At 32.2% G+C, this 22622-nt stretch overlaps 2 protein-coding genes across 4 annotated transcripts; one reads left to right on the top strand and one right to left on the bottom strand.

Moving 5' to 3' along the window:
- Window positions 1-879: 879 nt before the first annotated feature.
- Window positions 880-10031, top strand: LOC134707020 (negative elongation factor B-like). Its single transcript, XM_063566489.1, has 7 exons — window positions 880-1954; window positions 2638-2740; window positions 3796-3891; window positions 5429-5617; window positions 7185-7364; window positions 8143-8262; window positions 9679-10031. The coding sequence occupies exons 1-7, from the start codon at window positions 1068-1070 to the stop codon at window positions 9811-9813; spliced, it is 1710 nt and encodes a 569-aa protein (XP_063422559.1). The 5' UTR covers window positions 880-1067; the 3' UTR covers window positions 9814-10031.
- LOC134707021 (uncharacterized) lies at window positions 10013-21544 on the bottom strand. 3 transcript variants are annotated; one of them, XM_063566490.1, is made up of 8 exons: window positions 21360-21544; window positions 20302-20444; window positions 19606-19719; window positions 18686-18799; window positions 14965-15117; window positions 12416-12624; window positions 11715-11873; window positions 10013-10649 (listed from the first exon to the last, which is right to left on the bottom strand). In XM_063566490.1, the coding sequence occupies exons 1-8, from the start codon at window positions 21476-21478 to the stop codon at window positions 10449-10451; spliced, it is 1212 nt and encodes a 403-aa protein (XP_063422560.1). In that variant the 5' UTR covers window positions 21479-21544; the 3' UTR covers window positions 10013-10448. The 3 variants fall into 3 exon arrangements, with proteins under 3 accessions (XP_063422560.1, XP_063422562.1, XP_063422561.1); XM_063566492.1 differs by lacking the exon at window positions 14965-15117; XM_063566491.1 differs by lacking the exon at window positions 18686-18799.
- Between the last annotated feature and the right edge of the window lie 1078 nt (window positions 21545-22622).

Here is a 22622-nt window from a genome sequence, read left to right as displayed (position 1 = left end):
AGTTGCCAGTTAAATTTGATACAATATTTTATTTTTTTATTTGCTATTTTCATTTACGCTAATACTTAGGACAGTCGCGTTATTACATCATAGCTAATATTAAGATAATCCTCAGATAGCTTCGATTTGCATGATAAGTCAAGACATGTCCTAAGTCAATCCTAACTTTATCATAATTTCTGTCCTAACCGATCTTAGGACAGTTTCGATTAAGAGGCCCCGGTTTTCATTATGTTATAATATAACAAATTTTTTTTCAATGAATAAATGTCTTTTATTTACTCTCATTTAAAATTTAGGCATTAAGCTTAATGCCGGCACACATTTTCAGGATTTAAGCTTAAACCCTAGGATTTAAGACTAATGCCTAACATCGAGAAATTATGCTGACTAAAATCCAACTTAGTCATACTTGAAAGAGCTCATCATACCTCACGTTTGGTTGTTATTGTCAATATCACATATTCAAACTAATTTATTTTTTTCCTTAGTATTGGGCTCGTTACCGTCATAGATACAGACAATGAAATATACTTATGATATTGAATAACATTTACCTCACATTTATATACAAATTACTTTTTTTGGATCAGTTGGTATATTTCCCAATATCTACCACAGGCACTTGTCTCAGAATTTTTTCACCTATAGGCTTATACCAAGGATTTGTATAGTTAACTATACAAATCCTTGCCTATACCTTAATATATTGCATAATTATGTGCACTGATGCGAAATTTTGTTATGATGAACGTTGTTCTTGTTGTGCCTGGGTTATTGTGTGTACCTCTTATATATTTTTTTTCATTTTAGCAAACCGTTTCGAAGATATCCTGGTGTGCTCCATGTAGTGGAGGAATATACTGACAAGGGAGAAAGTTCGTTCTTCCAAATGAAGGTACGAAATGGTATCAACTTCCTGTCAATTTTCTAATTATTGAAACATGAAAGTTTGATGAACATAAAAGAAAGCTGCACAAGAACCAATAAAAACTGCATAACATGACTTTTGTAGCAGGAATTTAATTAGATTTAAGCAATTTTTACAAAAAATATCTCATCTTTAGATGGCAGGATTGGAAGATTTAGGAATCCCTGGAGGTGATTACCTCAGAGAGTCCCTAACAAATTGCTCGGACCCTCTAGCTGCTATCGAAGAATTTCAAACAGAGAATGGAATTCTTTTGCCATCACTTCGTCCTGCATTGCCTTTTCTTGACTTGTTTGAAATCAAACGCTTAGATTTCCATAACTCAGTTCTTGAAGAATTAAGTGAAAATTTAACAAACAGAATAGCAGAACTGGCCACCAGTGAACAAAAGAATAGATTTACAACACTTGAGTCTTTGTTGGAAAAGTGTTTCCCAGTGATAAGGGTGAAAAATCTCAGACCTGTTGTCATGTCAATATTGAAACATTTACCTAAGATAGATGATAAATATTTGACAAAAATTCTTGAAGACAAAGAACTCTACTCAGAAGCTGCAGTAGAAGTTAAGAGGCAAATTTGGCAGGAAAATCAAGCACTTTTTGGAGATGAAGTCTCCCCTTTACTTTCACAATATATAAAAGACAAAGAAAGTTCACTCTTTAATCATGAGCACAATTCATTAACTTTCTTTTTGCCATCCCCTCGAACAAGAAGACAAACCGATATAGTTCAAAAACTAGCTGAAATGGTGGGAAGAAATGTTAAACTGTATGATATGGTGTTGCAGTTTTTAAGAACTTTGTTTCTTCGGACAAGAAATGCTCATTACTGTACTCTTAGAGCAGAATTGTTGATGGCTTTGCATGATCAAGAAATAAATGAAATCTGCTCTGTAGATCCCTGCCACAAGTTTACATGGTGTGTAGATGCCTGCATAAGGGATAAATATATTGACAGTAAAAGATCCAGAGAATTACAGGGTTTCTTAGATGGTATAAAAAAAGGACAAGAATTTGTTCTTGGGTAATTATTATTCACATGTAACAGTAAAAATTGATAATTCGTAAACTTAACAAAATGGCACATGCTTTCTAGGTGATCAATTTGGGCTCTTATATTAGAAAACCCACCATAACATTCTGCAAGAAATTATGTCACAACAACCAATACAACAAGATGGTGCATATAGGTTTTCATTTTTGATAAAAAGAGACCTTGCTCTGCTTTTACCTCTTCATGTACATTTACTTAACTGATGTATTCCTTATAATGACAAATCAGTGTGTATGTAAATTATTTTAAGTCATTGGTTCAACCAAACTTAAAAATCAATTTTACAACCAGCAAACAAAGATCTCAGTGAAAATATTAATCAAAGAATTGTTTTGGACAACACTTTGTTTTATATCATATTTTTTTCTTGCTTTTGAACAAATATAGTTAAAGGTCATATGTACATGTCATAAAGGTTCAAAAATAAAAAACTTTTAAATAATTTCGGTCATGCCAGTTGGTCACATTTTTGTAAAAATAAAAAGTTAATGTTAATACAATGTATCCATAAAAATCAATTAATATCAGATCAGTATGAATACAATTTAGATGATCTGTACAATTCTAACCACAAATAACATGATTCCAATCAAGAAATACTCTTATTTTTTATCTGTAAAAATTAAATGAAACTGAATGTATTTTCATTTTAGAGACTTGTCCATGATTTTGTGTGATCCCTATGCATTGAACACCATAGCTTTGTCCATGATGAAGACATTACATCATTGTGTAAATAATGATATTTTACCAAGGGTAAGTACAATGTAACCTGACCAACTGGCAAGTCGTAAAAACTGAATGATATTTTACCAAGGGTAAGTACAATGTAACCTGACCAAGTCGTAAAAACTGAATGATATTTTACCAAGGGTAATTACAATGTAACCTGACCAAGTCGTAAAAACTGAATGAAATTAATACAGTGGATATATATACATAACATGTTTACATGTATAAGATACATGTACAAGTGCTTTTTATAATCATGATAATAATTTTATTCACATGTACTATATGTCAGTTATAGGTATATAAGTAAATTTTCTTTTCAAAGTTCAAACCCCTCTCCATCTGATTATACAAAAATTGTAAAATCTTAAAAAGTTGCTCGTGAATACATGGAATAGAGCCTATTTTGAAAATAAAAGTCAACTGAAATTTTGAATGTTTATGAATTTATTCTTGTATGAAAAGTCAAGATAGTTTTTAAGACATAAATTCAGCACTCAAAGAGAAACTCAAGATCATATGACTTTCTTGCTTAGATATGTGACTGACCAAGAGAGATAACTCTATCCAAATTGATTTATCTGTGCCAGTTTATAATAGACACTTATATATAAGTATTAACAGTTGAATGAAATAAACAAATAACTGTTTAAACCACCATTAGAATGTGCACCATTGAGGAATAATGTTTATAATATTTTAGTCATATTACCCAAATTTTGTGGACCCTTAAACTTCTTTCGCATTGTTCTAAGTATTTAACATTATAATCACTGAACAGGGAAAATGACAGTGCAAACAACATGAACAAAGCCAGGTGTCTTCTTGTTTTAGAAAAATGTACATATTCACCAAAATCTTTTTAGATTTTTATCCATCTGTAACTTACTTATATTAAAACTAAGCCTATTCAATTTGATAAAATGTTCAAAATAGGATATATTATTGTCCAATCATTAAGATACAGAGATAAAGATATGTAACCATTAAATCAAGGAAACTTTCAAGATCTTTAATAGTGATTTAGCGATGGGAAGCAAATTGTTAAAGTTTCTTATTTTTATACATCACCTATTTAGGACAATATGGATGTTGTACTTCTAACAAGAATGATGGCACTGGGACTTGGTGCATGGGATATGATTGACAGTCAGCTGTTCAGGGAACCTAAACTGGTAAGTTTATTGTTTTAAAGAATCGTTAATATATAAAGGGAAAGTATAAGGATTGATTTACAGCCTTCAACAATGAACATATAGCAAACTAAAATAATAAAAAAAACACTAGCATGACAAAATTGAAACATCTCAAATGAGAAAGACAACAACCTGATTTATATACATAACACTTTATATGAAAAACAAATAAGAAAAACAGCAAACAAAGAAAAAACACAGAAAAACAGACATGTGTTAGACTTTGGACAAACACACACAACATGTGGCTCAGAGCAAAGAAAATCACAGAATAACAGACTTGTGTCAGACTTTGGACAGACACACACACCATGTGGCTCAGAGCAAAGAAAATCACAGAATAACAGACTTGTGTCAGACTTTGGACAGACACACACAACATGGGGCTCAGAGCAAAGAAAATCACAGAATAACAGACGTGTCAGACTTTGGACAGACACACACAACATGTGGCTCAGAGCAAATAAATTCACAGAATAACAGACTTGTGTCAGACTTTGGACAGACACACACAACATGGGGCTCAGAGCAAAGAAAATCACAGAATAACAGACTTGTGTCAGACTTTGGACAGACACACACACAACATGTGGCAGAAAAGATTAAGTTTACAGACACATTTCTTTCTTTTTACTCTAACTGTGCCTCCAATGATATACAACATGTAATTTATTAATAGGAATTATTTATCATTTTGATATTTCTATGGACTTCATTGCCATTTACTGGTAAAGGTGTAAAGTAAACAAAAGTTGTTAAGAAGAAGCCATGGTGTATTAGTAAATATAGTGACTTACCAATTATAGGCAATATCAGAGAAGGCCTTAAAATATTCATGAAAAGACATATAGTTTTCTCAATATTGTTTTCAGACTCACTATTAAAATCAAATGTAACAACAAACTATCTAATTTATCATAGCGCTTCTCTTTTTAAACAGTTGCTTGCTTGTCTTGTGAATTTTTACCCAGTTCTTGCATACATGCAATATTTCTCACTCACATTATTATATTTAAGTCAAAAATTGATTAATTTTCTTTTTTTTCAACACTTAAGTCAAGGGAGATTATTCATTATTTCAGTCAAAACTTTCCTAATACCTATCAATTATTGAATGCAAAATTCATATGATTTAGAAACACTTCACTTTTTAAAGTCAAATGAAACCCTTAAACCTTTCTCATTATTGGTAGCATATTAAAGACGCTCCTCATGCTCCTTAAGTATCATGTTAAACTCAAAAGTAATGAACGGTTGGTACAAATTATTGTTTTCAAAGTTGTTTGGATCAACTGCATAGCTGTAAAGAAAATTATTCACCAGCAATGTTTGTTAGTAGGAAATAAAAGAAATCATTGGTCATACAAAGTACAAAACAGATGCAAAGAATAAATGATAAAAATCTTGATTACTATAGTCTATATTGCTGATGATACTTTTTATTTTGCCTTGTTTAATCAATATATTAAATAATTCTATTCTGAGACTGACACAGAACTCTTAAATTGTTTTCCAGGATGTAAACATAATTATCAAATTTCTACCAATGATAACATCTATGATGGTGGAGGATCAGATGAGAAGTTTGACTGGTAGACCAGTAGAGGAATACGTTCACAACCTAAAACTTCCAGCAGATAATTTCATTTTATATATAAAAGATAACTCTATTGCCAGTATGATAGCTATGTACTATACACTACAGGTAAAGTAGAATTATTGTCATAGAAACATAACAGTGTTTCTTTTTTTTAAAGGAAAGATTTTTCAAGATGAATGTCAAAGTTTACTTCATTAAACAAATTAACAATTAAGCATGGTAAAAATTGGTTGAAGAGAAATGTCTATAATCAATTTTCTGTATTCTATCCAGATAGTTTTAGTAAAAATGTATCTGGTAATGTTTATATGTGAAAATAAGATGTAGTGTGATTGCCAATGAGACAACTTTTCAACAGAGATCAAATTACATAGATTTTTAGCTGTTATAGGTCACTGTACTGTCCTCAATATTAAACAAAACCCATATCGGACTTCAACACTATGTAAGGGTCTGACATAACCAATATAAAAAGAGAAAATGAACATCCTGATTTATGTATAAAACAAAAAAACAAATATGATGTACCATAAGCGATATGAATTACTGAACATTATGCCTAAGAAGAAGAATAGAAAATGTGGCATTAAACATAAGTTATTTCAATAGTGTTGTCAGATCACCTCTATGCAATATATATATCTAAAATTCAATTTTACAATATAAATTTTAGATTTTAAATCATATTCAAGTATTTAATGTGTGGATAAAGAACTTTTATCAGTGTAAATAGTTCTTAAGGATCTACTGAAAATTTTGGTGGAGAATATTCAGTATAACATTTATTATATACTGTACTCCGGGTTCAAGGAGGTGTGCCTTAATAGACCACTTTCGAGTTCATCCGTCACCGACAAAAACTCGTCAATTATGCACGCCTTTATGACGTCATTTACCAGATAGAGGGGCTCGCCTGTATCCCTGCACTATTTACGTTCATCAAGCGTCTTGGTGATCGTCTTTGTGCAGGATAAACTAGAAATAATGGTTGCTCTGTAGGTACTTACTGACAATTCCCTAATGACAGCAGTGCTGATTGTCAATTTTGAGAATTCAATTTGCCGAATAATTCGTACAATATAGAATTATAGTTTTCCAACCACTCGCTCAACATTGGAAGGAAGTGACGACGCCGCTAAACGCACAAATGACGGTGATAAAGGCACGTATAATTGACGAGTTTTTTCCGGTGACGGATGAACTCGAAAGTGGTCTATTGGCAGAAGATATGTACAGATAGATAGATGCCTGTCACAAACTTATTAAGTGGTAGTGGAACTTCTGGATCTTTACTAAATTGGAAAATTAGATTAAGACAATTTCCTTGTTTTGACCAAATTTTGTAGATCTGACATGTACACATCATCTGTGTGTATACAAAATAATGTCCAGATTACGGATGGTACTCTTCTCCAATAATGTCCAGATTACGGATGGTACTCTTCTCCAATAATGTCCAGATTACGGATGGTACTTTTCTCCAGTTTCAATAATTCCTCTCAATCAACAGTTCTATAATTCACAAGTATTTCTATAACAACACATTTTGAGTGTAAATTTAAGAACAATTATTGAACAAATTTATGTTTCATTGTTTAAAACAACAGAGTTTACATTTTAGATGAGATTAGATAATATGATATATTACATGTATGGTGTTGTCTTTTTCTAGGTATCAAGAAATAGAGATAAAGTGGCTGTATTACAGATCTTGCCATCCCTTGTTCATTCTGAGAATGATCGTGCCTATGAAGACACATTTTTACATTGCCTAATAGCTTATCTCTTGTCCATGGGTGATGATTTTTCTTATGATGATTTTTGTGTTTGTGTTTTAGATGATTTTTTACTGGTATGTACTTTTTCACTTTTTTTATTTTATGCTTTTTTCTGAAATAAAATAGAAACACCGCTGTCCACATGTTTGCTCTTTTTCTATCTATCAATCCTGATTAACAATGTTAGCCTGTTTGAGTTAAGTTATACATTCAATCTCAATCAAACTCAGGAGATATACAAAAATTTACTTCTAAATTCTGATACATGTATCTATAAATCTTCAAAAAGAAGTTATTATACACACCCTTTATAAGAAGTTATATAGAAATCACTGTGTACCATCTTTTTTGTCTTTGCTCAACCAATATTTTATTCACACTTAATGTAGAAACTACTATTTGGGAAAAAACTCCATATTTGATCATCAGCTTTACAGTAATGTGTTGTACAACAGTTGATAAAAAAAATTAATCTGTCGGATGCCAACATCCTGTATGCAGATATTTTAAATAACACTGCTTTGATATTCAAATTTTAATGAGGTGAAAACTCTTCAATAAATATGTTTAATATTGTCGTCTGTATAAAAGAAAAAAGATAAGTTACTATTAAGTGTAAGATTTTGTAGTTTTAGTTATAAGTTATATGTTTGTGACTACTCAACTGGAGGTCTGAGATAATTTAACCTTATTATTAAAAAAAAAACTTATGCAAAACAAATGACTTAGACATTTACCATGTTATTTCTTATATTTTACTTGAGATGTATAGGTATAAGAAACTGTTAATCAGATAAGCCCAGTTCTGTGTTTATTATACATCCACAAAAACTATTATTTTCTTCTTTTCAGCCATCAATTTCAAAGGAGAATGTTTTGAGACACCTTTTAAGACTTGTTTGGTATATTCATCACAAATTACCTGGAGCCAGACTTGAGGCACTGCTTGAGGGAATAGCACCAAATAATGAGGTAGTTTATACATTAACAGTGGTATATTCAGTAGGGGTCTTAGACACTCTGCATATCACATGTTATTCCTTAAGCAATTGCATTACTTATTAAAACTTTTCTTTCGTGGTAACACGTGACAAAAAAATGGTTGAAACCAAAAATTGACCAGAGTTATTGCCCCTTAACTAATTGGTTGTGTCTAATTTTAAACTTTCTGTTTTAAAGTCAGTGATGATATAAAGAATCTTTAACAGCTGAAACGATCTACAATGCAAGAGTCAAATGGTTGTTGTCTCCCATAATGTTTTATCATGAAACATGCAGTAATTTTTTAATTAGACTGATTAATAATATTTGTTAAGAATAGTTTTGCATTTTGTTATCCTTTTGGCTTTTGATAAATTACTGTACAGTATGTGTTTTGCTCATTGCTAAAGGCCTTTAGTTTAATGATATATCTGTACTTTGGTCTGTGATGGTATACTTTTTCTTAAGCAATACAACTTATCGCTATTTGTCTGCCATTACTGTACATCACAAAGGTTCCCGTAAAATTTTGATGTCATAATAGAAAATATCTGAAGACACAGTGGAAAAATAATTGTTGTATGAGGTCAAAAGTTCAAGAGGGACAGATTCTCAGGTCAACTGGCATGGGACTAGCAATAAGGTGTATACTCATACCACAGCTTCTGAATATGTCATATGACCACAGGAGTTATTTCCCTTAACTGATGATATTTGAACTTTAGCTTTTCTGCTTAGAAACTGCTGTACCAAATTTCACTCAACTTGAAAATGAATGATTGACACTACTTATAAGTTGTAGATTATAGTTTGTGAATTATATTATGGCCTTTAACCCAACAAAAGCCAAAACTGAAATGGAATATACAGTGGGAAAATGTCAAAACTTGATGACTGTAATAGATAGGGAAAATCTGACATGGAAAAACAATACTCTGATTAGTGGCAGATCCAGAAATATTCATAAGGCGGGACAACTGACTGCTAGATAGGGGAGCTGCTCCAGTCATGCTTCAGTGATTCATCCAAATGTTTCCCATAAAGGGTGTCCTGTACCCTTTAAATCAGCCTCTGTTGATAGTCATGTATATTTATAAAAAAAAAAATGTAACACATCTTTTTATTGGTTTAGTTGCACTTTAATTATGATTTTTATGAACTTTTAGCATTTTTAGATATCATCTTAACAAAAAGAGAATGTATAGAAAAGATATTGTAACTATTTTTTAATCAGATTTTAATAGAAATACATGTACTAATAAAGCATATTATTGCCTGATGACAATTGGTAGTCCAAGAGCCTCAAGCAAATATTTGTGCATGATATAATCTTTAAACTTATACTATGATAAGTAGATTTAAAAAAAGATGTGCTCCATCACTTTATCATTTATCTTTTATTTGCAGCATAGTGAAGCAGTACATACAATGTATGCACTCCTTGTAGACAAGGTGAAAAATTACCAACCTCAAGACCCTGTCTTACCTCCTGAAGAACTGGACTCACCGTTAGTTTGTGTTCCCACACCAGCCCCTCTCTGAAAAGAGGGTTCTACAAACCACAAGGGGGACTCCATGTAAATTATGGATGGCTGATCCATATGAGAAGTTTAAAAAGCATAAGGAACATTCCAGATGCACCAGAAATAAAGCATGTACAGTTCTGTATGTTTGCTAGTGATTATTTCAAAGTTGAAAGAAAAGTGTAGAGCCACTCATTGAAATAATAAAAAATCACATATTCATTTTGGCAATATGTTTATTACCATAACCATCACATTTTTCATTCAGTCAATTCTCAACAGTACATCAAAGACAGTTTGAAACAAATAAAGGTTAAAGCACCAACATCCAGTCATTAGTTGCCCAACTTTGCTATGGCTCATTAATTTTGATTCATTGTAATTATAAAGTTTCTTCTAAATGTTTGGTGTTTGGAGGATAAAGTAAGACCTAGTTCATCATTAATGTGTCTGTCAGATAGACTTTTGGGTTTAAGTAGTTATATCTATTTATCAAAAGATTGAATTGAGGTAACCTGACTTAAGGGTCAAGTGAGTTTTCTCAAAAAACAGTTTGTTATCAATGGAGTCAACAATTGTGTAGTTTGGACCCCAAAAGTATAACTTTAGTTGTTGGGTTTTGTTGGATTTACGAAATGTATATTGGTATATATTTCATAGTTGACTTTTGATGTTTTTTGATCTTGTGTTGACTAAATCTAAAATTGCTTTGTCCAGACGACAGTAATCCTCCAATGTATTGTACACATTTACACACAGTCTACAGTAAAACACAGAATTAATGATAACAAATGATGAAACTACTTTGTATTCTTTACATCTTTGGTGAAACAGTCTTCTCAGGAAATGTTCATCCTGCAAAACATTTTTCATACCAATGATTGGCTTGGCATAAACACATATTTATAAGTGACATAAAAAATTTTTTTTAAAGAAAATGATAAATTTATTTGTTACTGTTTTTATTTAGCATTCAGTCATCTATAGGTGTTTGCATATTGTGTCAAGTCCTTAAATCACTCATCTTTATGGTTCATATCTTGCAATTGTTGTATGTCTTGCAAGATTACATAAGAATGGTTGAAACTATGTTTCAACACCACCACCACATTTTAAACTTAATCCTACAATCCAGTTTGAGCCTTTGTCTTCTTGCATTTCTTTTGTTAATTTTTTATAAAAGGGAATGCCTAAATTCATTGGATCGAATGAAAAGGTCACATCATCAACTGATACACACAGTCATTTTGGCAATTCTCAGAGGAACATACTTTGGTTTCCAACTTGCGTACAGTTTGAGAATATTCTTAGAAAGAAAATTACCATTTTTGATTTTGAGGTCAGTAGATAGGTCAAGGCAAAGACATATATTCACTCTGGTCAAGGTCATAGTCACAGTGCAAATGGTATAAAATTAAAGTAAACATGCTGCACAAGGAGCGATATGATGGGATACTCTGGTATAGCTTTCTCGATAAGTTATTGAGAAAATGAGAATTTTTCTATCAAGAAAATGTACTTTAATGTATGTCGTGAATTCATTATCAAAGATGTGATGATTTACAATGTGTCTTTTTGAGCTGATTGAAAACGAATGCCATTCAAACCATTGTGCAAGTCTATCGAAATATCAATATGTATTTCATTACGGCATTTATGAGCAAGTCTAACTCAAACACAAACATCGTTTCAACTAAATGATGATATCCGAAAAATTATTCGGGTAAATCTTTAGAAAACGTCTATACCAAGTCAGGAATATGACAGTTGTTATCCGTTCGTTTGGTGTGTTTGAGCTTTGAATTTTGCCATTTGCTTAAGAACTTTCTATTTTAGAAATGCATGTCCTCGGAGTTCGGTATTTTTGTTATTTTACTTTATTGATAATATTAACCATGTCTTTTGTAATTTGATTTTTACCTGTGGTAATGTGTAACCTGGTAATTCTGGTAGTCTTACAACAGAGATACAGGGTGCTTTCATGTCTTCTGGCATGGCTAACACATCCGTCTTCCAAGATGATGTCAACATTGAAACTACTTTACTCAAAATACTTTCTGCATATTCATGAAGCTTATCCTATGATTATATATACATATTGGAATATTTAGCAGTTTAGTTTGACATAGTTTTTTTTTACAAATAAAAAGGATGACGAACTACGGTCTCCAGAACATTAGTCATTTGAAAAATAAATAACAATTTATACCAAAATATTGTCTATGTCATTTCGTACTTTTCAAAAGCCATTTCAATCCTACCCGATTTTATCAATTCGTACCATCTTACTCCCTGTAAATTGTTTGGGTAGTACCACCATGAGCTTACAGGCCACCCCAGTGGTGCATATTCGGTTGAGTTATATAAACTTATGATATTAGTGACAATGTTCATGGCAAATGCTTCTAAAATAAACTAGGGATTTTCTTTTTTTTTATTAAGCATATAACCAAATTACAACCAAAGCTTACCAAAAAGTGTTGTGCTAAAAATCTAACAGCATGTCCGTATTCAATACTTGGCAAAAGTTTCTAACATATGTAAAATGATTATCAATAACATAAGGTCTACTTGGAGATTCGCGTTGAATATAAGTAAAAATAGCATTCTTGAATACTTACAAAACCACCAATTTTGCGATGAAAGTGAATTGCTTCAGGAATTACACTGTAAGCACTGTCATCTCGAGTACCTTGGTTAATAAATGAATCTGTAAGACTCGTTTGATATCCTAGTGACGTCACAACAGGAAAAATAAGGTCATGGTGTATACGTTTTACATGCAAAATAGCACACCCACGTGGTGTATATAACCATTTATAGAGATTTCCTACAAAATATATTGGCCTAGATTTCGATTGACCATATGCCATATGGATTTGTTTCACAATTTGATTGAAGTAACTTTTATATGCTAGCTATGTTATAAAATGTAATACAGAGTAAAAGGGATAAGTAAAGTATCCCACATGTAGAAAACAGTATATTTTTTAGGCACTGGCTACGATTACATGGAAATGTAACAATAATAAAAATATTATGTTACATAGGAGACTAAATGCCGGAATGTAAAGGCGGATAAGGAACCGATTAATTAACAATAATGTAACAATAATTACTGAGGCTACGGTTACATGGCGTTATTGTTACATGAAAAACAGCAATCATTAAACAGTAATTTAAACTTAAATCTTGTATAGTTTTGTTGGTGTTTTAAAGATACTACTTTAGATAAGTATTGCCAAAGGCGAAAATATAGACCAATGGTTTGTTGTTGAGAACTCGGGCTGAGAAAAGTGTTCACTTTAAGTATTTAACTGCACACCTAATCATATTACTGTCAATATACAATTTCTTAAAAGACGACCAAAGGAAAAAGAAGAAGGTAAATAACTTTTTAAAAAAATGGACAGTTGATATACCCCAAGTTTTTGATAGGGTTCGTGTTTCTCAGTCTATGTTTGTCTGTTTGCCTTTTTACATTTTAGCCATGACGTTGTCAGTTTGAATAATGGAAAATAATTCACTATTTATTAGTACTTGATGAACTTTTGACTTGCATTTTTATAATTTATTGTTTTTTCAGCTATGCTGATTTGGATACTGAAATCCGAGATAAACCTTACATCCGTAATGGACGGCAATGTGACCATACTGAAAGATGACATAAAACTACATCACATGCTTCCAACCAAAATATTAGATGAGAACATAAACATTGCTCGAGTGAAAAAGTATTTCTCACCGGAAGCATGGCAAACATTAAAGGTTGCATTATCATCAAAAAGGGATATCGCAGAATGGAACTGTACAGTATGTGATACGGACGTTCACAGTGCGGCATCACTGGTGTGTGATGGCTGCTTGGAGTGGTTTCACCAAACATGTGTCGGACTCAGAAATGCTCCAAAAACCACTTACTGGATATGTAGAAAATGTCATTGCAAATAAATAATTAAAGAATTTATATTTAATAATTGTATGTATTGTAAATATAAAATAAATGTCTTTAATTTTTATTATCTAGTACATTTTAATAGACCCATCGTATACTGCTATTTTTCATGTAACAATAACGCTATGTAACCGTAGCCTCAGTAATTATTGTTACATTCGTAATTAATCGGTTTCTTACCAGACTTTGCATTCCGGCATTTAGTCTATTATGTAACAATAATATTTTTATTATTGTTACATTTCCATGTAACCGTAGCCAGTGCCTATTTTTTTATTAATATAAAAACATTTTCAGCTTGATATTCGAGTTTACTTACAAATAAACTGGAATGCAACATACTATTCTAATAAAAACCAAATACTATCTTAAAATCAACAAGGATTAAAAACAATTCATCGTCGACTCTTCATTGAGCTTCATTGCCGCAATTCTGACTAAGGAAATACATTACTTCAAATTATAATTTTAGAGTAAAAAGAGCCAGAAATGGACTATGTAGCTGTGGACACTTATAGTTGTCATTGATTTTAATAAGCTTTTAGTAGCTGTGAGTACAATGAGTTCGCCACTTTGTGCCGTTAGTCTTTATTTTAGTTGTTTAACTTGTTTTGTGCTTCGTGCCGATCTGATATTAGTCGGGCTATTTTCAACTGATTTGTACAGTTTGTTTTTGTGGTGTGCCGCTACACCCACTAGGGTACCCCACTATCCCAGGTTATCTTAGAATTAGGCGCTCAAAAATATGTGTAAAACCACATTATTTAAGTGTCTGTCCGATGTAAAGAACATATAATCCAGTTTTTGACGGTTGTCGTGTCTGTTGTTTTTGTTTTGTTAATCATTGTGTCCTGTTGTGTCTGTCATATTTGTTTTGTTTTGTTCAACATTGCGTCCTGTCGTGTCTGTCATATTTGGTTTTGTTTTGTTACACATCGTGTCCTGTCGTGTCTGTCATATTTGGATTTGTTTTGTTCAACATTGCGTCCTGTCGTATCTGTAATATTTGTTTTCTTTTGTTCAACATTGCGTCTTGTCATGTCTGTCATATTTGTTTTGTTTTGTTAAACATGTGTTCTGTCTGATTTTACGATACTTGACTGTAGTAGCTTAAACCCCACGTTAATCGGAATTTGATTGGCAAAATATTCGTGTGTAAAGTAATGATACTCAGTTTTCAGTGTCGATACATGTTTTGAGAGAATATTTAATCACCAGTGTAGAAATCAGCATTGAGCGATTCTATATCCAAATGAACTTGCCCAGGAGCATGCGCACCATCTATCATACACAGTATCCCATGTTCGTTGCACAGCATCACTAATTTTTCAACGGGCATTTTAAGCCCAGAAAAGCAGATTATGTGGTCTGTAAGATATAAATATGAATAATGTATTACGGAAACAACTCAACATTTAGAAGTTTATAATGGAGACTACTCAATATTTCAAAGGCTATCACCATGAACTAGATAAAGTTCAATAGTTTTCCAATTGAGGTTCATGGTCTCAAGGTTACGTTAGTCGCTAGTTCCTTTATTTCGTAACTGCATGTGTATATTAATTTTATGTTTGTCTCGCCTGCGACTTAACTCGCAAAAATGCGAAACATAGGGTGCTTATCCGGTGGCGACGATAACAACAAGGTGAACTATTAGTATAAAGTTTAATAATTCTCTCTGTCAGGTCCATCTGACATTTGCGTCATTATTTGGTGTATAACATTTTTAGTGGTCAAAGGTAAGTTTTTTGTCGAAACTGCGACTTTTGTAGCAGAAAGCTCGACATAGGGATAGGGATCAGGCGGCAGCGGCGTTTGTTCACTTCTTAAAAGCTTTATATTTAGAAGGTGGAAGACCTGGATGCTTCATACTTTGTATATTTATGCCTTATGTTAGAAATGTTTCGTCTGTCACATGTTCATTGTCCTTGACCTCATTTTCATGGTTCAGTAACTACTTGATTTATTTTTTAGAATTTTAGAAATGTTATGAATTATTCTCTTATGAGTAATAGGACAACTGTATTTCGTATGTGCGTACCTTGCAAGGTCCTCATGCCCGTCAGACAGTTTTCACTTGACCTTGACCTCATTTCATGGATCAGTAAACAAGGTTAAGTTTTGATGGTCATGTCCATATCTCAGACACTATAAGCTATAGGTCTTGTATATTTGGTATATGGAAGGATTGTAAGGTGTGCATGTCCAACTGGCAGGTGTCTTCTGAACTTGATCTCATTTTCATGGGTCAGTGGTCATAGGTAAGTTTTTGAGTTCTGTCTTCTATTCGAGCCTTCGACTTTAGTCGAAAAAACGAGACATAGCAATCCTACATTCCGTCGTCGGTGTCGTCGTCGGCGGCGTCCACAAATATTCACTCCAGTGTGGTTAAAGTTTTTGAAATTTTGATTAACTTTCTAAAACTATCCTGTATTTCTACCAAACTTGGACAGAAGCATGATAATGATCACAAGATAATATCCACAAGTAAATTCTATATAAAAAAAATCGTATTTTACTTATAATGGACCTTTACCAAACTTGGACAAAAAGCTAGTATCTAGAAGGCAATTTTGTTCTAATATTGTACCTGTTTTTCTGTATTTTCCTTATAAAGGGACTTATTTTTTTCTTCCAGATGACATTACATACAGTATGCAGTTAACGTTTTAAAATTATTTATTAGATTCATAAACTATCCTGGATTTTTACCAAACTTGGACAGAAGCTACTTACATTCAAAAGATAGAGGATTTTTTTTATTATTTGTTTCCTCGCTTTTGTTGAGCCTGTGATTAACAGCATAAGTAGGCGAGACACTTGGTTCCGCGGAACCCTTACAATTTTATTTCTAATACTATATGCAATATGTCAACTATATTTGGTGCAGTGAAATATTTTATGGTGTACATGTCAGTCTCGCAGTTTTTATTTGATCTTGACCTCATTTTCATGGTTCATTGCTCAGTGTTAAGTTTTTGTGTTTGGTCTGTTTTGGTTTCTTAAACTATAATCAATAGGTCAACTAGATTTAATGTATGGAAGAATTGTAAGCTGTGCATGTCATGGTTCATCAGACCTCGATATCATTTTCATGGTTCATTGGTCAATGTTCAACAACTTGTTCTTGGTTTTCTTAGTTGAGTCTGTTTCTTAGAAACTATAAGCAATAGTCAACTATATTAAGTGAATCATTGTAAGGTGTACATGTATTTCTCGCTTGGTTTATCTGACCTTGACCTTAGATTATGTTAAGTTTACGTGTTAGTTGCAGTAAAACTTTATATTTATGACTGTCATAATAATATCAATGTTTAGGTAAGAAAACGAGACATTTCAGTGTGTGCAGTGTTGTTTATAGGTTAGCCCTGTTTCTCAGATATTATTAGCACAATGTGAACAACATTTGGTTTATGAAATGATTACTTTTGCATAAATGTCTGTCTGGCAGGGTTCAGATGACCTTCACTTCATTAGCATGCATCATTGATAATGTTGATTTATGTTTGAAGCTATAACCTTTTTAAGCTCACCTGGCCCACAGGGCCAAGTCACAGGGACTCGGTTAGCAGATTAAAATTTTGTAAATCAACGTTTTCAATTTATTTTTTATTATTTCCTGTCTATTTGCATTACTATGTTAACGTATTTAAAGTTGCCATCACTATTTCTTTTTTTTTCTGGCAATGTGCAGTTTACTATCCATATCCATATACTGAAAAACTAGGTTTTTTCAGTATATGGATATGGAATGTGCAGTTTACTATCCATATCCATATACTGAAAAACTAGGTTTTTTCAGTATATGGATATGGATAGTAAACTGCACATTGCAAGAAAAAAAAAAAGAAATAGTGATGGCAACTTTAAATACGTTAACATAGTAATTCAAATAGACAGGAAATAATAAAAAATAAATTAAAAACGTTGATTTACAAAATTTTAATCTGCTAACCGAGTCCCTGTGGGCCAAGTGAGATTTTCTTATCATTTGGCGTCCGGCGTCCGTCGTCGTTTACTTTTACAAAAATCTTCTCCTCTGAAACTACTGGGCCAAGTTTAACCACAATCATCACTAGGTTATCTAGTTTTAAAAATGTGTCCGGTGACGTTGGATGGCCGCCATGGCTAAAAAAGAACACAGGGGTAAAATGTAGATTTTGGCTTTTATCTCTGAAACCGAAGCATTTAGAGCAAAACAAAAATGGGGTAAAATTGTTTATCAGGTCAAGATCTATCAGCCCTTAAATGTTCGGACAAATCAGACAACCCGTTGTTGGGTTGCTGCCCCCGAATAAGTTATTTTTAGGAAATTTTGCAGTTTTTAGTTATTGTCTTGAATATTATAATAGATAGATAGATAGAGATAAACTGTAAACAGCAGTACTAATGTACAACAAAGTCAGATCTAGTCAACATGACCAAAATTGTCATTTGTTCCCTTAAGGAGTTATTGCCATTTATAGTCAATTTTTAACCATTTTTCTAAAGTTTAATTAATCTTTTAAAAAAATCTTCTCCAGTCTGAAACTACTGGGCCAAATTTAACCAAACTCTGTCACAATCATTTATGGGGAATCTAGTTTACAAAATGTGTCCGATGATCCCGTCCATGAACCAAGATGGCTGACATGGCTAAAAATTGTACATTTTTAACAATTTTTGTAAGTTTTGTAAATGTTTGTGTAAATTTTTACAAATTATTTTCAACTGTCACTTCTGAGCCAAATTAATTATAGATAGAGATAAATGTAAGCAGCAAGAATGTCCAGTGGAGTAAGATCTACAAACACATCACCAACACCAAAACACAATTTTGTCATGTGTTCTTTGTTTAACATGCACAAAGACCAAGGTGAGCGACACAGGCTCTTTAGAGCATCTAGTTTAGAAAGCTACTATTAAAATATTGATAGAGCATAGAAAAATCACTCACCAATAATTACAAGGCGTACGTTTGGATTTTTTACAAAATATTCTGCGTATTGTTTCACTATGTCTTCGTCTGTTTGAACCGGATACTCTAAATGCAGACATTCTGATCGTATGTCTGAAATGATGTGGTAAAGCAACCATCGAAATTATACATTTTATTCATAATTTGAATTGTATGAAATCTAAGGTTATAGATCCATGTCATGTATGGCAAAAGTTCTCTTAGACGGTTTCGGTGTTTTGGTTTAAATGATAGATATTAATAGCTTTCAAAGTGTTTGACCGAGAACGTGGTTAGTGAAATTTATATAAAAGACATGAGTTTTGCGCATGAAAATCCATTTTAATTTTGTGATTTTATTCCTACCACTTGGTCAATGCAGCTAATGGTTCTAGTTCCCAGTAAACCGAGGATATCATCCGTCCAGTAGCCATCACATTGACATGATTTAGATGATCATGCATTTTGTTTCTAAACTTCATGTTTATAGTTATCAAAAGTACCAGGATTATTATTTTATATTATAAGTTATGTAATAGTGCTAAAACTACATAAGCAAAAGTTGTTCTTGAGCTTTTACAAATGTAGCCGCTGTCTCGGACTTCTGATGTATTTTGGGTAATATATATAAAAAAAAAACATTGTAATTTACTCCAATATTCTAGACCATTGATAATAAGAATTGACACACAGAACGCCATTCTTTTTTTTGTGGACGAACAAAAACATACCAACAACTCTTTAGATTGTTTGTGCTTATTACATGCACTTGTTTCTATATTGGAATCAAAGCAGTGAATTTTACAGCATTGTGATTTGTCTGTTACGAGGAAGGATATGTTCCCCCACGGAACAAGCTGTTTAGAGGTTGTATTTTCTGGAAATATACAGTGGTGACAATCAAACTATAGAAAACTTACCAGAAAAACGAGCGGTAGCCTGACATGCCCTTTGGACACCAGGGTATGACTGGTTTGTGTATAGTATGATATCATCGGGTCGGAATCTTATTGATCGTAATATGGTATTGACACCTACGATATGCAATATATATATATCATATATACATGTACATATGTATAAACAAAGTCTGAATCCAATAAAAATCTTTATATGCAATTTGAAAAATTCCCTTATTCAATTAATCATCTATGTTTATGTTTTAATACTAATGAATGCCCGTCGAATCCAATCAAAACTACAATCCTTAAAGTTAAAGGTAGTAAAAAACGCGTGTTGCAAAACCTTAATTTAAGAGATAATAGATTTTTGGCAAGGTGTGTAACTATATTTTATGATGTGTTTTTTTTAATTCACTTTGAGCAGTCGGTTTGGTTGGTACACACAAATTGATAGTAATGTTCCATTTTTTGTATTTTGGTAATCATATATCTTCATAAAGTAAGTAAGTACTGTAAGTAAGTCAGTAAGTAGATCATTTATTATAGTGACATGTGCAGCATGAATACTTTTACATAATAAAAATACCATTTCATTGTTATTTTAAATAACACCCGGTTCGTTGTATTGGACCTATAAATCACTTTAAACTTAATGTTCATATTTTCATTAATTTATTATTTCGCATTACTGATTCACATAAACAAACATTTTACCTGTTGTTACATTTTCAATAAATACAAGATCTTCTGGATTAGCATTAACGAAATTAGCTATGGCATTTCTGGCTGCAATCCACTTCTTTTTTCTTGTATGACGGTACCATTTCTCTGGGTGGCTGTCTATTTCATCTAAGATTCTTGCACATGAAGGTATATTTTTTATTACATATTTGATTAAATCTGGTAAAAAAAAAGCCTAAATGCAAATTTTCATCAAAATTTCATTATGGGATCAAATCTGTATGATCGAATGATATTTTAAATGATAACTTTATAGAGAAGGAATGTGGTCAAAATTAGTATTGTAATAAATTAAAAAAAGATAATGTTATGCCACATGCTTATATTGTTTTCTGTCTGTCGTTTTTTTTTATTTATATGTTTTTTTAGTGAACAATCCTATTATTTTGATTTTACTATAAATATCTTATTCATTCTGTTCTATTTTATCTATCTGAGATCAATCGAAACGATACATTCTGTAGGGAATCCTGCGGAGGAGAATCGGACCTCTTTTGAACATGCTAATGATAAAGGAGCAACAATTTTAAACCTTACGGGGAAAGAGGAAGGGGTAAATGTTTATTTTTGTCTGAGTCAGAAAATTGTACTCAAGCATTTATTTAGTTTTTCGACGCTATCAATCAGATTAATTTTTCAAAATTTCACAATGTAAGGTATGCGGAAAATCTAAAAAAATCTGGAACAGAATAATATTTTGTTATCATCTGCTTGACCACAATACAGTGGCGGATCCAGGAATTTTCATTAGTGGGGACCCACTGACTGACCTAAGAGGGAGCCCGCTCCGATCACGCTTCAGTGATTCCCTATAAAAGCAACCATTTTTTTGCCCCCCCCCCCCCCCCTTAATCCGCCTCTGCGATATATTTTTTCATCAAGTTGGGCAACGAAATATTCCTTTAGGAATAAACAATGACCCCCAATTTTTTGCAGTTAAACGGTCGTTCCCTTATACTGGCACTCATGGATACTTACATTTTTTGTAGTTAAATGGTCGTTCCCTTATACTGCCACTCATGGAAACTTACATTTTTCTAGCTTCTTGTACCCTTTTGGGTACAGCTCCATGGGCTCCGTGATTTATAAAACAAACATCTTCTTCAAAGGTGAATTCTTTCTGACGAATATCTTTTCCAAATGAAGACATTGTCACGTACTACGCTTTCAGTGCGTCGTGAAAACCTTATTGCTGTGTGTATTTTATTATTTGTAATCTAAAAAATAAAGGTATCAATTTTATAATGAAAATCGACACAAGAATAGAAATTGGAACTTGGCATAATCAAAACATATTTCTACCACTAGCTTACTATATTTGAACGTCGATTGAGGTACACGACTGTGGCACATTTAAATGGAGGGGGTTATATTTATTCATTGATCAATTAACCAATTTGTACAAAAGTCGAATAGAAAATATGATATATTTTAGATATATATTAAATGACGACCATGCATCGAGGATATACAGTACATTGTAGTAAAGGATGGATAGAGAATGTGAAAAGAAAACAATGTAAAGGTTATAGATGTTTGAGTATACTGTTGAATACTTATGTTAAAGCGGCACTAACTACGAGATTTATAAAAAAAAACAATATATGATATTTTTTTGTTCAAACATTAATGTCAAAATTTTGTCAAAATAAGCTAAGAAAAATCGACGATGAATTATTCACTTGCATGTGAATATATCGACCTCATTGAATCCGTATTCATGTGATAATCCTTTGCGAGAGATGAATTAGGCATGAATTATACGTGTTCAGTTATCAAAAGAATGTCAACATTGAAAGCGAAACAAAGGTAAATCACTTGATTGGCTGACTCGATCCACAAAACTCATTCTTATACAGGTGAAAACGATGATTAACTTATATTTGTAACCTATAATATTAAAACAGATCTAGAAAAAACCATTTACACGAATTCGCTAACGGAATAAATATGAACTTTCAAGAAATAAAATTTTGTATGTTGTTAAATTCATAATTATAAAACTTCAAAAATAATAGAAAATAACAAGTTTTATATACTGGAATGACTATTTTACTCTAAAAGAAGCCGTGAATGTGGATATTTTTTCGTAAAGAAAATCCTATATTCATATCAAAATCTTCATTAATGTACACGTATTGAATAATTGACTTCTCAGATATCAGATACAATATGGCCTGTCCTATATATTGACTTTAGTGGAACCTTAAGGTTTATGACCCCTTCTGTAGCAATTTTTGTACGAATTTTTCAAATATCAAATGTATCAAAACTACAGACATAATTAATGAATA

Source organism: Mytilus trossulus, chromosome 2, assembly GCF_036588685.1.
Source record: "Mytilus trossulus isolate FHL-02 chromosome 2, PNRI_Mtr1.1.1.hap1, whole genome shotgun sequence".
In the NCBI taxonomy this organism is placed as follows: Eukaryota; Metazoa; Mollusca; class Bivalvia; order Mytilida; family Mytilidae; genus Mytilus; species Mytilus trossulus.
The sequence above is the reverse complement of the archived record's forward strand: the minus strand, read 5'-3'. Positions and strand labels throughout refer to the sequence as shown.

Bases quoted from the DNA above. Each gene is read 5' to 3' on its own strand.
- LOC134707020 (XM_063566489.1), top strand. From the start codon at position 1,068: ATGGCAGGATTGGAAGATTTAGGAATCCCTGGAGGTGATTACCTCAGA. The intron at 2,741-3,795 runs GTAAGTACAATG...TCACCTATTTAG, and splicing joins ATAATGATATTTTACCAAGG to GACAATATGGATGTTGTACT. The intron at 3,892-5,428 runs GTAAGTTTATTG...ATTGTTTTCCAG, and splicing joins TGTTCAGGGAACCTAAACTG to GATGTAAACATAATTATCAA.
- LOC134707021 (XM_063566490.1), bottom strand. From the start codon at position 21,478: ATGTCTTCATTTGGAAAAGATATTCGTCAGAAAGAATTCACCTTTGAA. The intron at 19,720-20,301 runs GTAAAATGTTTG...TGCATATCGTAG, and splicing joins TATTGAAAATGTAACAACAG to GTGTCAATACCATATTACGA. The intron at 10,650-11,714 runs GTAAAAATCAAA...AATGTTTTGCAG, and splicing joins CAGGTTACACATTACCACAG to GATGAACATTTCCTGAGAAG.